Source organism: Apis mellifera, linkage group LG14, assembly GCF_003254395.2.
Source record: "Apis mellifera strain DH4 linkage group LG14, Amel_HAv3.1, whole genome shotgun sequence".
NCBI classification, from domain to species: domain Eukaryota; kingdom Metazoa; phylum Arthropoda; class Insecta; order Hymenoptera; family Apidae; genus Apis; species Apis mellifera.
In genome coordinates, this window is record NC_037651.1 from 10,485,511 (window position 1) to 10,502,437 (window position 16,927).

At 34.1% G+C, this 16,927-nt stretch overlaps 4 protein-coding genes across 8 annotated transcripts; 3 read left to right on the forward strand and 1 right to left on the reverse strand.

The window, feature by feature from the left end:
* Positions 1 to 649: 649 nt before the first annotated feature.
* Tom7 (translocase of outer membrane 7) lies at positions 650 to 1,042 on the reverse strand. Its single transcript, NM_001162398.1, has 3 exons — positions 943 to 1,042; positions 756 to 804; positions 650 to 665 (listed from the first exon to the last, which is right to left on the reverse strand). The coding sequence occupies exons 1-3, from the start codon at positions 1,040 to 1,042 to the stop codon at positions 650 to 652; spliced, it is 165 nt and encodes a 54-aa protein (NP_001155870.1).
* A 318-nt stretch (positions 1,043 to 1,360) lies between these two features.
* Positions 1,361 to 2,036, forward strand: LOC100576530. The gene is made up of 3 exons (XM_006565640.3): positions 1,361 to 1,471; positions 1,612 to 1,715; positions 1,784 to 2,036. Exons 1-3 carry the CDS (start codon positions 1,469 to 1,471, stop codon positions 1,986 to 1,988), a joined length of 312 nt encoding a protein of 103 aa, XP_006565703.1. The 5' UTR covers positions 1,361 to 1,468; the 3' UTR covers positions 1,989 to 2,036.
* Positions 2,037 to 2,353: 317 nt separating this feature from the next.
* Positions 2,354 to 7,389, forward strand: LOC100576461. Its single transcript, XM_026445233.1, has 5 exons — positions 2,354 to 2,637; positions 3,001 to 3,053; positions 3,341 to 3,421; positions 3,514 to 3,737; positions 3,809 to 7,389. Exons 1-5 carry the CDS (start codon positions 2,575 to 2,577, stop codon positions 5,041 to 5,043), a joined length of 1,656 nt encoding a protein of 551 aa, XP_026301018.1. The 5' UTR covers positions 2,354 to 2,574; the 3' UTR covers positions 5,044 to 7,389.
* LOC408500 (endothelin-converting enzyme homolog) lies at positions 3,832 to 16,306 on the forward strand. Of its 5 annotated transcripts, none has more exons than XM_026445231.1 (13): positions 3,832 to 3,970; positions 10,354 to 10,467; positions 10,661 to 10,817; positions 10,930 to 11,139; positions 11,321 to 11,601; positions 11,704 to 11,802; positions 11,920 to 12,090; positions 12,303 to 12,451; positions 12,634 to 12,856; positions 13,024 to 13,483; positions 13,595 to 13,741; positions 13,835 to 13,974; positions 14,047 to 16,306. In XM_026445231.1, the coding sequence occupies exons 2-13, from the start codon at positions 10,354 to 10,356 to the stop codon at positions 14,221 to 14,223; spliced, it is 2,328 nt and encodes a 775-aa protein (XP_026301016.1). In that variant the 5' UTR covers positions 3,832 to 3,970; the 3' UTR covers positions 14,224 to 16,306. The 5 variants fall into 5 exon arrangements, with proteins under 5 accessions (XP_026301016.1, XP_026301017.1, XP_392043.3 ...); XM_026445232.1 differs by lacking the exon at positions 3,832 to 3,970 and adding an exon at positions 6,683 to 6,822; XM_392043.7 differs by lacking the exon at positions 3,832 to 3,970 and adding an exon at positions 7,860 to 8,329.
* Positions 16,307 to 16,927: the final 621 nt, after the last annotated feature.

Sequence of the window (16,927 nt, forward strand, 5' to 3'; positions counted from 1 at the left end):
ATATATATTTATGTAATTAAAAATACTTACCATTATTATATATTAAATATAATTTTGCTAATATTATTAATTTGATTATTTTTATAAATATAAAAAAAAATTATAAATATTATATATTTTTAAATAATATAAATAAATTAAATTCAAATATTTAATATATAAATTCGAACAAATTAAATTTAATTATATTTAAAACTTACTTTAATATATTTATAATATTATTTTATTATTTATCTTATTTTAATATAAATATATATTGAAAAGTGAAAAAAAAAAAAATAATTTTAAGATGATTCAAATATGCATAATATTTGTAAAAAGATAAAATTGAACTTTTGGAATGTAAAATTTAGGTATAATAAATACAAGTAATTTAAAATATTTTATTTAAGTATTTATAGTTTTATATATTTTATTAAAATAGATAATAAAATTATTGTTCTAGTAAATTTTGTTAAAATTTTATTAACATTATACTAGAAAATTTTTATTTTATTTAATTCAATAAGAAAGTAACATTAATAATTTTAATATTTATATAAGTAAATATACATTGAATTTAATAGATAAAAGGAATATAATGATTGATCAAATAAAGGAAATATCTTGATGAAAAATAAGATGAAGTAATGTTGCAGATTAGATTTTTTTATTGCCACAATAAGCTGAAATATAAAATTATCCATATATAATTTTATGATTTAGCAATAATAAACTATTATTTTATGCAATGTTACATTTATATAAAAACTTACTTTATAATTGATAATTGAGGCATGCCTGGATCAGCACCTTTCCTAAAGCCTGTAATAATAAATTAATTGTAAAATAAATTGATGAATTGATTTACATATAATGGATTAATTTTATTATAATATAATATTGTTGCACATGAATTATTTATAATTGTTAAATAAAAAAAAGTTATAAGAAAAAACTAACCTAAGAATAATATAGCGGGAATAAATCCCCAATGAAATATAGCTTTGCTCACATCCAAAATAATAGCAACTTTTTGCTTTGTACGCGGACACATCGCCATTTTTATAGATTTGTTATGTATAAAATTAATATAGTTTAGATTAATATTTATATATATTATGATATAGAATATATGCAATTGATGAACTTCGATATAATGATGAGTATACGTACAATGAAATTTTGAACGATTACAAAAATCAAATGTTATTGAAAACAAGCGTATATTTTTATAATTATAACATGTGCTTCCTTTCGTTAATTAATCAAATTTATTCGATCATACAAATATTAAGTCATATTTTTATTTTATTTTTTTTTCTTAATCAACAATTGAAATTTCGATTATTGAAGACAATCTTTAATTTCTTTTGATAGTAGATCTATCTAATATTTTGTAGTTCATGCTTATGTTCATGCTATGTTTTGACGTTCGTCCATTATGTAGAATATTTCAATTTATTTTTTCATTTTTACTTTTCTCTCAATGGTAATTTTATCTATTTATATCTGTAAAATAAATTTTAAATATTTTACTAAAAAAAAAGAGAGAGAAAGATAATAATTATTGTATATTTCTTTAATATTTTGCCAATGTAAATTTATATTCGTATCAAAATATTCTTTCAGAGTTCATCACATTATTGTATTTGGGGTTTATGTGATTCACGGCAATATTGTTGCGGTGATAATGTTTGCTGCGATGAAACTGATTTTAATATGTTACTCGTAACGTATGTTTAATATTTCTTTAATTTAATATCATATATAAATAATAATATTGGTAATTTCACATTAACAGGATTATTTTTGGAACAATTATCATTATGACATTCTGTTGTATTTGTTTTTATTGCATCTCTCGGCGAATTTATACGTCTTTTTTAAAAAAATATTTTAAAATTATATATATTTTAACTCAAAAAGAGTTTAAAGAAAAAGAATGGGAAGATAAGGTAAATATTGTAATGATTAAAGAATCAAAAGTAGAAAATTGCGTTGTATGAATAGAAAAAAAACAAAAATTATATTCTAATAAACATTATACTTATATATTCTATATTATATTTTTCTCAACCCATTATTATTAATAATTTCCGATAATATTAAGAAATGCCCATGCTTTGATATTAAAAATTATTTTATTATGCATAACAAAACAAAATAATTGTGCGATAAATAAAAATAATATAATTAATAGAATAAATATTTTTGAAAAAAAAAATTTATAATAATACAAAATTTTATATCTTTTCGATAAGAAAGGAATGACCATATAAATTTTGCCATTAAAAAAATAAAACTACGTTAGACAATTAGATCGATCAATTAAAATTTTTAAGTTATGCAATTTGTTGTATTTGTCGAGTACTTTAGTTTGTACTAATTTATTTATTACAATTCAGTTTACTTATATTGGCAATCCTGTATTTGATGACGTCATTGTAAAGTTCCGAAATTGAAATCAATAAACGGTGTGCAATGTTGTGTGCACATGATAGTCGAAGCGAAATGGTGATTATATCAAAACAATTTGACAGAGCGTATCGTTTTTATTTGTTAAGTACGAGAGTGTAAATATTCTATTAGAAGATGGCCCGAAACACGAAGAAAAAATTGGCGATATTCGCTGGAACATCAAAATGTTTAATATATGTGAGTGATTTTTTTCAATTTCAGCATATTTCTTTCGATATTATTTATTTAAAAATATCAAAGTTATTCTTTAGAAGTTACACTTTATATTTTAAATTTACAAAAATTTCTTTTTAAAATAAATTATGAAAGACTTAATTTTTTTCTAATATATAAATTATGCAATTTTTTTCTTTAATTGAATTTGCTAAATATTTTTTTTTTTTATTTAAAAATGATTGCACCTCATATTAAATAATATAAAATTAATTTTTAAATTATATTTAATCTCTCTTTTATACTTTTTATATAATTATATACAATACATAATATACAATATTTATTTATGCATTATTTAAAATTAAAAAAAATAACTTATTTTAGGCAGAAGCAAAGTACTGTGCCTCTGAAATGCCTGGAGAAATAAAATATTACGAGTGAGTTTTATCTAAATATATTTATCTTATAAATGAGTGAAGAGAAATAAAGTGAAGAGAATAGGAAAGTTTTTTTTTTTCTCTTAAATATTAAAATTTTTCGAATTAAAATAATTAAAAAAAAATGATAACAATTAAGGAAAAAATGGAAAGAAAGAAGAAAAGAAAGAGAAGGGCAGGAAGAGGAGAAAAAGGAGGATGAAGAGAAAAAAAGAAAGATAAAAATGAAGTATAGAAAATGTGTCAAAGTGAAAATCTATAATTACATATTTTCATATATCTTTTAGGTGTCCTAGAACCGAATATTGTTGCGGTATTGGTTGTTGCGTATCACCTGGATTACATTTTCATCATTTATGGTATTATTGGTGCGCAAAACACTTTATAAAATTATTCAGATATATTTGTTTGCACGAAAGATAAAGTTTGTAATCTAACTTTTTTTACAATTTTATCATAGGATATTGGTTATAATTATGTTCCTGGTATGTTCCGGTGGTGGATGGTGGTATCGATATTGGTTACAAGGAAGATATAGAGCAGCTGCATCAGCTATTCCAACTAGAGTTTCCAATTCACGAGCTCAAAATTCTCTTCGGGGTGGAACGATGTGTCAAGGGCAGAGAGCTCGTATAACGTATAATTCAGCACGGAATACCGTTTTGTTGCATCGTATGTGGAAAGGCGAGTGTATACTCGTGACAATTACACAATTGCGACTTATTCAATGTTGATCAATTTATTTGTATTGTTAGGCCCACAAAGAAATGGAGCGATACCCACTTACAGCAGCAACAACGCAACAACGTCGACTCATTACCAGAACATGAGCGTTATGTTAAATGATGCGAATTGCCCATATTATCAATTATATGGTCCACCTCCAAGCTACGAAACCGTGATGGCTCAAACACGTGGTAAAGTATCTAATCCGGCTTCACCAGAATCAACGAATGCCCGATCATCAAACGTTGCGTCGAACGCAACGAATTCAAACGTATCCCAATGTTTCTCATATACGTGCAACCTCTCTACAGGATTGAATAACACTTTGGATCAAAATACGCAATATTCGAATGGTGATACGAGTTCTCGGCAACTTGAACGCCGAGAAGGTATCCCGTTTGTGCATTTTCCTCAATATTGCTCGGTCACAGACGGAACGATTAGGCAAAACGTATGTCTTCCTTTCGTCTATCGAGAACAACAATTCGTTCCTAGAGATACCTTTAGCCATATATATCAAACTAGTTCCATGAATTGTGTTCCATATCCGTTAGACAAATCGAATACCTCGAATGCAGAGAATCAAAATTATCGAGTGACGAATACCGAAAGGTATACAATGGTAGAATGTACAGCAGGTAGTAGTAGAGAGCAAGAAGTTTGGGAGTCCGGTGATCGTTCAATTTCCAAAGTGCACAATAATCAAATAAAAAGAAATGCGAATGAAAGAATGAAAGGAAAAAGTCTGGGAGAAGAAGAAGAAGAACATGAGTCGGCAATAGGGACAAGTTTCTCTTCTCTCTTTAAAATCGAAGGAAGTAGCTCGAATGATTCAAAGTCGATCGAGAATTGGTTGGAAAGTTTCGATTCGGAGTTAACGAATGATCGTCGTATTTATGGTGGTTCTTTAAAAATAACCGGCAAATATGCCGATAAAGAAAGATTAGACAAATATTCCGTTCAAAGGGCTTTCTCGAAAATTCTGCCCCATTCTTGCGATGGACTTATTAATACAGAGCCAGCGTCTATCGATATATCTCACGACGCAAGTTCTTTAGAAGGAAGAGCTAACGTTTGTGCGAGTTCTTTTCAATCAAATCCATCCAATAATGTGATATTAAAATGTTCTGTTTCCGACAACGCGTCTTTGTCCGTGGAGAATATCCAAAAGTTTGAACAGTCTCTTTCTCGTCCCGTAAACACTAGTACAAATTCTGATCTTGAAAGTAAATATCGATTAGACAGATCTAAATCACTGGACTGATCACTCGTGGAATATTCGTGAAATACTTACATTTGCTATCGTATTACGCATATAGTGCTTATTCTTGTACTCGTTATTAATTCATACGTATTCGATCACGTTATTACCTTGAAATGGATCGTTAACGCGCTAATATATATTATGAATCGCGGCAAAACATTCAATTCATCAATTCTTCTATAATCAATCCAACGAAATGAACGCACTATTGTTTTTTCTTTTAAAAATTGATCTTTGAATCTCTCTCTCTCTTTCTCTCTCTCTCTCTCGATTCATTTATCTCTTTATCTAAATAAATTAAATATATTATTTATCTATGATATATATATATCTAGATATCTACTTTATCTATTCATATCTTTCAATTTCAAAGCATGGAATTTAATTTCACTAAACTGGGAAATTTAAATATTTAAATATCACGTTTTATTTGATGTTGAGATCGTTGAAGTCACGAAATTAAAAAATCACCAATACATCTAATATCAATATAGGATAGGTATATGTGATACCATTCAGATTCTCGTGCAGAAGATAAGAAGCTGACGGGACCATATTTAACTCTATTCGTTCAATTTGTCTCGATTAATTAATCAATTATATACAGAAATAATTTGTTATCTATCAACGGTCGTTATTGCAAACGTGACACTCGATCTCGATTTTTTTTTATATAATACGCGATACTGCCAAAAATCTTCGATCCTATTCACCTCGATAATCGCTTTAAGTTAATCGATTAAAAAAGTGCATGCTTGATTGTCTCCTTTTTTCCTTCCACTTACGAATGAGCTCAACCAATTCCAATTACGCACAAAAGCGTCCCTCGACGCTGTAATTAATCGTCCTACATAAACGAGTATGTCGAGTATAACTCATTAGCGCACCTTTTTCTAATCTTGGCACAACAAACTTTACAAGCTGTATAACAGTTTCTTATTCTATAATTATTAGATTAAACTTATTATATAAACCGTTTCGTATGTTGTATTTTCGAGAAAGATATGAGAATCGGATCAATGAAATTGACCATGTATCGTATATTTTATCGAACAAAGGGGACCGTGACTTGATTTTCAATTCGAGCATCTATTACGTGTTTGCGTGTTTTTTCTAATATACACTTTAATACAATTTTGCGATTGTTTGTGAATTTTCGATCGATATCTTGCCAAACGCAAGTCGATGTACGTAATCGTTATTAAGTTGTTATTAGATATGCAAGCAAGAGTTTCACGATTATTGTTAATGTGTTAGCAGAACGGAAGATATATACGCGAGAGAAAATGGTTTGTTGGCCGATTGCCGAGAAGCTAAAAGAGTATATTCGAGGATATAGAATGATGAAGCGATGATACGAAACGCGAAAAATCAAAAAAATTCGAAGAAAAAAATATTGCATTTTAATCCGTGTTTACGGATAAACGCCTTTTTCCTTGAGTAATTACTTACCGATTATTATTCTCTTTCGCTCACGTTGTGCACTTGAAATCATGGTTACATCGGTGAAAAATGGAACGTCACGAATCAATGTCATTGTCGATGTTGTTAAAAGTAAGAAGGCATGTCTATTCTACCGCGAAAAGTCAGATTTATCCGACGGAAGCTGTGCGCGCCAGAGTTGCAGTTATTTTCGCAGCATGAGTACAGTGGAGAGCAGAGAAATCGACTTGACGTACCATCGCGTTTTTATATTTTCGATTACGAGTTTTTGATTGTAACAGCGGTCCAAAAAAAAAACAACAGTGTACGTGCCAATAACGAGATTCGTTAGATAAGGTAATGTCGATTAGAGCGAGATAATCGATCGAGCTCGTAACAAAGGAAATATAATAATATACATATATACATATATATATAATATAACATTATTTATTAAAATTATACATATATATGTATATATATATATACATACACTATGTATAATATACATACAAATGCATGTATGCGTATGCATTTAATACGTAAGTGTATACATATACATGCACAATTATTTTTTGTAATCGAATTAAAAATGGACGAGCTGTTTTAACAAGTCCAATCGAATAAAGGCTAATTAAAATAACGCATAAGATATAAAATAACACGTCGAGTTACTATCGTATCGGATTAAGGAGGGTCTTCTACATATATATATATATATATATATATATAAGTTCAGGAAACATTATATTTTGTGTGCGTGCATAGTCTGCGTAACTCTAACGATCGATAACTAGTCCAAATGATCCTCTCACCGTAACGTGCAATCATGTTCGTATTAATATATTGTAAGATATATATTGTACCTCATATGAAAGATTGTCTTTGCTGAAATAAAGACAAGATATTTATTCATATAACTTACAACATATATATTTTGATCATTAACGATCGCTACTTTCTACACAGTTTTACCTTTTTCGTTAGAATATTGATCGCGTTGAATTCCAATTATCGAATTGTTATTTCTCTCTCTATATATATATATCCCGAGTTTATTTCCATTATAAAATTATTTCTTTAGACGAATTTATCATAGAATTATTATTGCACGGTAACAGATTACCGATCGCGCAAAAAGGAAATTTTTCTTGATCGAATGGTTAAATTGTGAGTGGATTGATTGAAATTGGGGATTGCGAGAAGGGGCGAGAAAGAAAGAAGAAAAAAAAGGAGAAAAAAAAAGAACAGAGGAGGAGGAAGAAGAAAGGAAAAGTATAAGTATAATAATATAAAAATGTGATTGATCGGAAAAATAAGACCTCGTAATGGTTAGAGAATAAAATAATATAAAGGAAAAAATAAAGGAAGGGAAGTGAAAAACTGTGACACTGACTGGGATGGTAAACGATATTGTTACCGGCACGAGGTGACGATAAAAGATGGCAGGTGCACTCAGGCTCGGAGGAAATCAATATTGAGAGAAGATTGGTAGAGGGGTTGAGGTGCATCGAAGCATCCCCCCATAAGAGAGAGCCACGGAAAGTTAGGAACGCGCCGATATAGCGGCCGAGCTGAGGAAAACGGTGGAAAATGTCATAGTCTCGTGGACGGACATAATTTCGAGCGAATAATAACGATAACGAATACGAATACTCCTTGATTTTTCATCCATCTTTCTTTCCGTCCGTTTCTCCGCTGTCCCGCCTCGTTCGTTATCTGGTCGGTTCCCGTCTGCTCCCTTTTCGCTCGAAAACTCGGTGTTTCGAAGCGACGTGTTTCGTCCTCGGTACAGTGACTCGATAAATTGTAAGTGATAGTGTGCAGTGATTACGCGATCGTGTTGGACAAGATGTCGGTGAAGGTGAGTGATACGAATTGAAGAAACAGATGGATAAGAATGTTGTTCCAGAATCACCGTCCGATCAGAATCGGACGATCGGATGACGGATAGACGATTCCGTTTCAATCGATTCCGAATAGCGATCGAGTTTCGATCCCGTACCTTTTACCTTACATTTAATTCCTTTATCTTTTTTTTTTTTTCTTTTTTTCTTATAAAGTGTTATCCTATCAACTGCGTATCTCGACTCGTTACGTAACAAATGTAATACGAACGATTTTCCCGGATAAGATTCTTCCCTCGGATTATCCATATGCACTACTTCCGAATTTGACAGTACGTTATCGCGTAAACAATCCATCATTCGTCATCGATATACATATATATATATATATTATACGCGTATTCTCGTACCAACTTAAATTATATATAATTTTTTTTCTCATTCTCGTACGACGATGTACCATTGATATACCATCTCGTGCTATTGACGCGTTCTGATTTTACGCAACACGCAAAATCGAACAGAACTATCGAGGTATATACTTATTATACGATGTTGGAATTAAAAAAAAGAGAGAGAGAGAAAAAATCGCGTTAAATCCTCCATACGATTAGATGCGATAATATTGAAGTTTGCTTTGGTTGAAGATATTTTATCAGTGTTGAAATAGAAATTCGAACTACGGATAAAGTAACGTGTAACGTTCGCGATATCGTATGTTTGAAAAAGAGAAATTATTCAATTGGCAATTGTCGCGTCTCACAGATACGAATATGTACCGTGAATACGAGGGAACACAATATGAGGCAGAAAGCATTTTAATCGTATTAACGAGGCTACAAGTGTCCGTTTCCTGTTAGGAGGTCAGAGACGAAACAAGCAACTCGATTGTAGACGCGTGCGCGCTCTTCTTCGGATCCTCGTGTTCCCTCGCGTGTACTTGCTCGCGTGTACGTAGTTTGCAGTTTCAACACGAACGTTCGTCGTGTTTCTTTCGCAAAGTGTCTCCTCTGTTTTCCTTTTTTCAAAGAATTATTATTTATACATGTCGATATCTTATCTTTTCTCGACAATTATTATTATTTATCGTCGATTTTGTTTTCGTTTTCGCAAAAATCAAGAATGTAGAATAATTAAAAATAATATAATTTTCAATAACGTAGTTTATTCGCGCGGATTTAAATCTTTTCGCGGATTTTGATAATTTTCATCGAAGAAGAGGCTAATCTGAAAATGCTGAAAACTAAATATGTAATATATAACATTTTCTATACTCGATGCTACGATTGCAAACAATCATATGGATTTGGATAGAATCGAAAAATTCACCGCGAGGATCGATATACAATCAATTGTATCTTCGTTCGAATTTATCTGTATTTATCCGTACTTTGGTTTCGTTCGTAGTTGGAATAAAGTTCAGTACTTGCGATTTACGCTTACGCGCATCCATCGTTGGAGAAGACAATCATGCGTTGTTCCTTCGAGACGAATAAAGAATCTACGTGTTTTTTTTTCCCTACTTTATTCGACTGTTCATATATATATATATTCTTAATTTAGAATTTTCTACTTCGTTATTTCGTTACACGCTGCGTAAACAATTTCAAGTAGCGAAGTAGACGCGTTTTCTCTCTCTTGTTTTATTTCCGTTGATGACTTGTAACACGTGATCAACGTATATCGTTTGCCTCTATCCCATTTTATGCGATCGCACGAACGGACTATAATACGAGCGTTCGTTCATTTCCATAATTGGGAACAATTCGGTTTAAAACGAATTTTGCAGGAATTTCGCGACTTTTAAAAAAAACTGGCCGGCAATTAATTACATTATCTCGTATTATACGGCTGTGTATATTGTGTAATAACAAGGCTTTATCTTTGCCAAAGTCGTTCCGTGTCAATTCGTAAAAGAATGTGGAAAAGAAGGGATGCCTATCTATGATAAATAAACGCAAAAATAAATTAATTTACATACATATATATATATATATAGGCGTTACGAGCATGATTTAATACGTTTATAATTTTGTCTTAGATGATGATGTACAAGCAAGCCGAGTTCGAGGACGAAGATAGCAGTAGCATCGGTTCCGTGGCTTTGAACAGCGAGGGCATTAGCACATCGGCCACGCATATACGATACAATTCGGTTAGTAATTGAACTCGAGAGAGGGAAACCCCTTTTTTTTTTTTTTTCCATCATTTCGTGAAAGCAAAGCGCGTACGTCCGCGTACGCGACGTTTCTGTTAAAGATAACACTGTTAACAGGAGCGAAAAAGAGTTAAAGAATTACAATTAGTATGTAATGCAATATGTACTACAAGTATGATACGTATCGTAGGGGATCTCGTTGTGGAGAGCGAGAAGCGCTCTCGAGAGATGTCTTTTCATCATTTGCGCGGGCCTGCTGTTGATGGTGATGATGCTCTCGATAGTGATCAGCAGCAAGAACGGTTGGGACGAGGCCCAGATACTTCACGTTACCTCCCATGGAGAAAGTAAGAGGTGGAACGCGGTTCCAAAGTCGCGAGTTTTTAATTTATGCAAGTCGTGAAGATAAGAATTTATCGATTCGGAGTGTGGCGGTGGTGGCCCATGTGTTTGTTCCAGATGGTACCCACTGTTTAACCGAGCACTGCATTACGATTGCCGCCTCCATTATAAACAGCATAGATCGCTCGGTCGATCCATGCGACGATTTTTACGAATACGCGTGCGGCGGTTGGATCAAGAAGAATCCAATACCGGATGGGAACAGCATGTGGGGAACGTTCGACAAGTTCGAGCAAGAAAATCAGCTAATTGTGAAAAATGTCCTTGGTAAAAGAGGGGGAAAATCCTTGGTAGTAAAAATCCTTCTTGGTATCTTTGCTGGTTGTTAAAATTATTATCTGTTATTAAATTAGGATCGATCTTTTTTCTTTCTTCTCTCCCTCCCTGTATTTCATCCCCTCCATTCTCCTCGTTTCTTCATTTCTCATACTTTTTCTCTTATCTGTAGAGAAACCATTGGTCGAGATGAAATCAAAGGCCGAGAAAAAGGCAAAGTATTATTTCCTCTCGTGTATGGACGCGAACGATACGATCGAAACGCTCGGCGCGAAACCGATGCTGGACTTGTTGGATACTATCGGTGGATGGAACGTTTCTGGCAAATTCAATATAAGCGAATGGTCTTTGCAGAACAGTATGCATATTCTGCAAAATGTTTACAACATGGATGGTTTATTTACATGGGCGGTAAACGAAGATGATCGAAATAGTAGCAGACACATTATACAAGTAAGAAACGAAGATGGATATTTCGAAAAGTGAAGCGAGAACAACGTTCGAACAATTTTTTTTAAAAAAAAAAAAAAAATTCCGATTTCTTCGACTTTCAAGATCGATCAGGGAGGTTTAACGCTGCCAACCGCTGACGATTATCTCAACATCACCGAACACGGTAAAGTGTTGGCTGCTTATTTGGAATACATGACAAAGGTACACGCAACGCGAATGATTATCGTTTCGTTTTTTTCTCGTATCTCCATTTTTTCGCCCTCTTTCTCCGCCAAATAAATCACGTTGATTCACGAGTATACAGGTACACGTTTGCAGATCGGCGAGCTGTTAGGCGGTGAGACGAACTCGACGAGGAAACAGATGCAGGACGTGATACAGTTCGAAACGAAATTAGCGCGGATCATGACATCGCCCGAGAATCGTCGGGACAAAGAAAAGCTTTACAATTTGATGTCGTTGAACGAACTTCAACGTAAAGCGCCATTCGTAAGTACACGAGTCGATGAGAGCCGCGCGTCGGAATCGGAATCAACTTACGTTTCAACGCGTTTTTTCACCTTCGACAAATAGTATGAAAAGTATAGTAGAGTATACTAGAATATAGATAGTACGGATAGAGTGTAGACGGAGAGTGAGTACGTAAGTAGATGGAATATCCACACCGTCCTAATAATTGAGGATTCGCTTAATTTTTCTAGATGTCGTGGGTAGACTATTTTAAAAATGCGACGCGCATCGTTAACAAGAAGATCAACGACAAGATGATGATCGTGAACTTTGCCCCGGAATATTTCATCAAATTGTCCAACCTGGTATTAGAGTACAACAAAACGAACGAAGGAAAAGTGTAAGTTTCCCTCCCCTCCCCGAAACCCTTCCCCCGTCGAAGCGAACGTATTGCATCTCTTTTTCTCTCTCTCTCTCTCTCTCTCTCTCTACTTTTTCTCTACTTTCTCCCCTTCCCTTCTCTTACCTTTCTTCCCTTTTTTTTTACTTTTTCTCTTTCTCTTTCTCTTTTCTCCCAAACAGGGTACTGAATAATTATCTGGTTTGGCAAACGGTGAAATCTCTAACCACCTGCCTGTCGAAACCGTTTCGCGACGCTTACAAGGGGCTGAGGAAAGCTTTGATCGGTTTGGAAGGCCAGGAGCAGCAATGGCGTTATTGCGTCAGCGATACGCATAACGCGATGGGTTTTGCGATCGGTGCCATGTTCGTTAGAGAAGTTTTCCATGGAAAGAGCAAACCCATGGTTAATTTACACTCACTTATATATATATATATATACTTTTCGATGATAATAATAATAACAATAATGATGATAATATAAATTACACACGTGCTCTCCGTTTCTCCCTATTTTCGTTCGGGAGCACGTTGACGAATTCGAGTTTAAATCGCGAACGAAATCGATTCCAGGCGGAGAAGATGATCGACCAAATACGGAAAGCTTTTACCAAGAATTTCAAGAATCTGGACTGGATGGACCCGATAACGAGACGGGCAGCCGAGGAGAAAGCGAACGCGATCACCGACATGGTCGGTTTCCCCAATTTTATCTTGAACCCGTCCGAGCTCGACGAGCGTTACAAGGATCTGACGATCAAGCAAAACGAATACTTTCAAAATAACATACGGGTGAATAAGTATAATTTACGAAAGAATTTAGAAAAGTTGGATCAACCCGTGAACAGGACCACCTGGATCATGACTCCGCCAACGGTGAACGCTTATTACTGGCCTACGAAGAATCAGATGGTTTTCCCTGCTGGTATACTTCAGAGCCCGTTCTACGATATGGAAAATCCCAACAGTTTGAACTTCGGCGGTATAGGAGTCGTGATGGGACACGAATTGACTCACGCGTTCGACGATCAAGGTTAGTATAGACGCAGCATCTATTTATAATTGCGCAAAAGAAAAAATATATATATATATGCATATGTATGTGTACATGTATGTATTTATTCGTCGTTTCGATGATTCTTAGGAAGAGAGTACGATTTGCATGGAAACTTGAATCATTGGTGGAACAATGCCACGATAGAGAGATTCAAGAATAGAACGAAGTGTTTCGTCGAGCAGTACAGCAATTTCGAGATAAATGGCCGACACGTGAACGGATTGCAGACATTGGGTTAGTCTCGTTACCAAAATTCGCAAAATATCGTATACACAATATATATACACGTATTGTCATTATTACGTACGATTTTCATTTTCATTGCAGGGGAAAATATCGCGGATAACGGTGGTCTTAAAGCAGCGTATCACGCGTATCTCTCGATCCCAAAAAGCTACAAAGATCAGCTACCCTTGCCAGGTCTTAATTTGACGCATCGACAATTGTTCTTTCTGAATTTTGCTCAGGTAAAATTCGTTTCATCCCCAATCAATCTTTTCATCGAACGTGAAGGGGATGGTAAACGTGTTTGTTCTCAGGTTTGGTGTTCCGCCATAATGTCCGAGGCGGTAGCCCTTCAAATCGAGAAAGACGCCCATTGCCCGTCGAAGTACAGAGTGATAGGATCGCTCTCGAATCTACCAGAATTCGCTGCCGAATTCAATTGTCCCGAGGGCTCGCGGATGAATCCGGTTCACAAGTGCGAAGTGTGGTAATGCATCCCGTTTTTTCCTCTAGAAAATCCATTGTCGATGTGAAAAACGATTGCATCGTTTCGATCCCCATATGATGTAATGTACGGTATATATATATATATATCGTGAACGAGTCGTTGTCAAAACTGAAACAAGCAAACAAATAAAAAAAATGCTTCCGCTTCTATCTTCAGAGCTAGCGGCTCTTCCTTCGACGTTTCGATCTTTATTCGGTTACGAGATAAAAAAAACGAGGACGTTTCGCGGCGACAAAAGCAAAGAGCTCTCGATTCGCGCTTTCATTCACAATTTTCCCAATCGTAATTTCCTCCACGTGGGAATTGGATTCGTAAAACGGAGTATATTTCCACGAATAAAAGGAACGTCGAAAAAAAACGTGGAAGCGAACGTAGAAACGAATCCAGTTTGCGACAACTTGTGATTTTATCGTGGTTTTAAATTTAATCAACGTCCATTTCGCCAATTCGTGATTTATTCGAAAATTCTAGCGAATAAATCGAGTATTCATTCAAGATCTCTTACGCGGCTCTTATGCGCGTTTCGACGTATCGGTAATCCGTTTAAACAGTGTACCCGAGACGAATCAGCTTCGAGGCTGGAGAATTAGAAAGATACTAGGACCATATACGGTTATACGAATCGTTCAATTTCCCCGTACGACGTCGCTTGCGTCGCGCCAATGTTTTTCACTAACGAATAAATTCACTATGGTTCATCGCGATTCACTGGAAATGTTCGATCGAATTGAATCGACCGACCGACCGACCGACTAACCGATCGACCGACCGACCGATCGACCGATCGAACAATCGGCCAACTGACCGACTTTACACTTTGTGCCACAAGCGAGCATGTTTCCACGCGGTAAATTTTTGACTGATTTTTCACTTTTATACTTGAAATCGGTTATATTGATTATCCGTTCAAAACGATTCGACTGATCGATTCGCGTTACAATTTTAACGTTACCACGCTATTTACAATAAATTTACAGTACGCAACTATATATTTGCTCGAAACTCAACGCGTATAAAGATATACGCGTTTTGCAATTCTTCTGTCTTTGATTAATCTCTCCTCGCCAGAACACATATCCACCACATATCTATCCGATATTGACACGGTGCGTTATTAACTAAACAAAAGAAATTAAAAGGACGATAATTTTAAAAAAAGGAAGGAAAGAAGTTGAAGGAAATAAAAATGAATGAAAAAGAAAATAGAATGATTAATTCACTCAGTTTAAAATTCTTTCTATACGTTTCTCTCGTAATTCGTAATGGAGAAGCAATGTTCACGGATCTCGATGAGCCATGGCGATCACAAACAGCGTAATTTCTGCAGGCAGGAAGTTAAGATCTTAGCTTAAGAAATTAAATTTTCTAAAAAAAGAAAAAAAAAACTACGTGCTACATATACATATATATATGTATATATATGTGTATATAGTTTATATATAGGATGGAACCAATATTTGTTGAGCAATGTTCGAAGAATCGCTACGAACGTTCGAACATATTATAATATATACGTATATAAATGTATGTATATATTTCAAATATGTATGTTAAACGCGTATACGAGTTTTATCAAGTTGTATCTCCAAAGACGAGAAGTAGAATTTCGATTGTTGCAAGAACAAATAAACTTCATCTTCTATCGTACTTTTAGTCGACGTTATCGTACAGATACGTACATTTTGACGCGGTTTAGATATTTAATTAGATATTCCAAATTTTCATTTTTTACTTCCTTCGTTTCCACGACCATCATCGGTCATTCGAACGTTCGTAGTTGAACGAGAAAGAAGAAGAAACGACTAGTGGAAAAAAAATTACCCGCATTTCATGCTCGACTAATTTTTCTTTGTCTCGATTCGACGACGAATAAAAATACAAATTGACGACGGCCTCTTGTTGTCTTCTGCGTACATATTTTATAAAAGAATGCAATAAAGTTCGGCGAACAAGTGTTGTGCGTCTGAATGAGAAAAATTCTTAGAAATATTACATAATATTCGAAAACATATGTTTCTTAACGACGCACATGTAAATCAAATAAAAAAAAAAAAAAAAAAAAAAAACAAAACAAATGAAATAACGAGAATTTTATTAGCAATTAAAGGAAAAGAAAAAAAAAAAAAGAAAAAAAGAATGGAATACACGAGAAATTCGTATAATTTTTTGCATTTCCTTTCTGTCTATCTGTCCTCCTCCTTCCTTTATTCTTACGAATCGCAATCAAATTTCAAAAGATGAATTAACATCTTAAAAAAATTTCGTTTTATCGATCTGTGCTACCGTATTAACGGACGAGGAATAATCGTGTGAAAAATTACGGATCCGAAGAACGATAAACGATACGAGCACGGTTCGATTCGATCGATCGGAAGAATCGTCTCAACTTTCGATCTTTTTCCTTTCATTCTCGATCGAATCCGTATCGAGAGAAATTTTTAGAAAACGTCGAGCTACAAAAAGATGGTAAATTTAAAAAAACGAGTCGGCCAATTTGTCGAGAATCGTTATTTTGCAAACACGACACATTGCAGAAATGTTATTTTAAGAGTCGAGTAGCGATCAGTGGTTCGAACGATACGGCAAACCGTACCGAATTTATCGATAAAAAAACACGTTCGAAACACGTTCGAAACGTTTTAAATAATCAAAATCACAAGTACAAAGTCGAGAATTTAATCCACCAC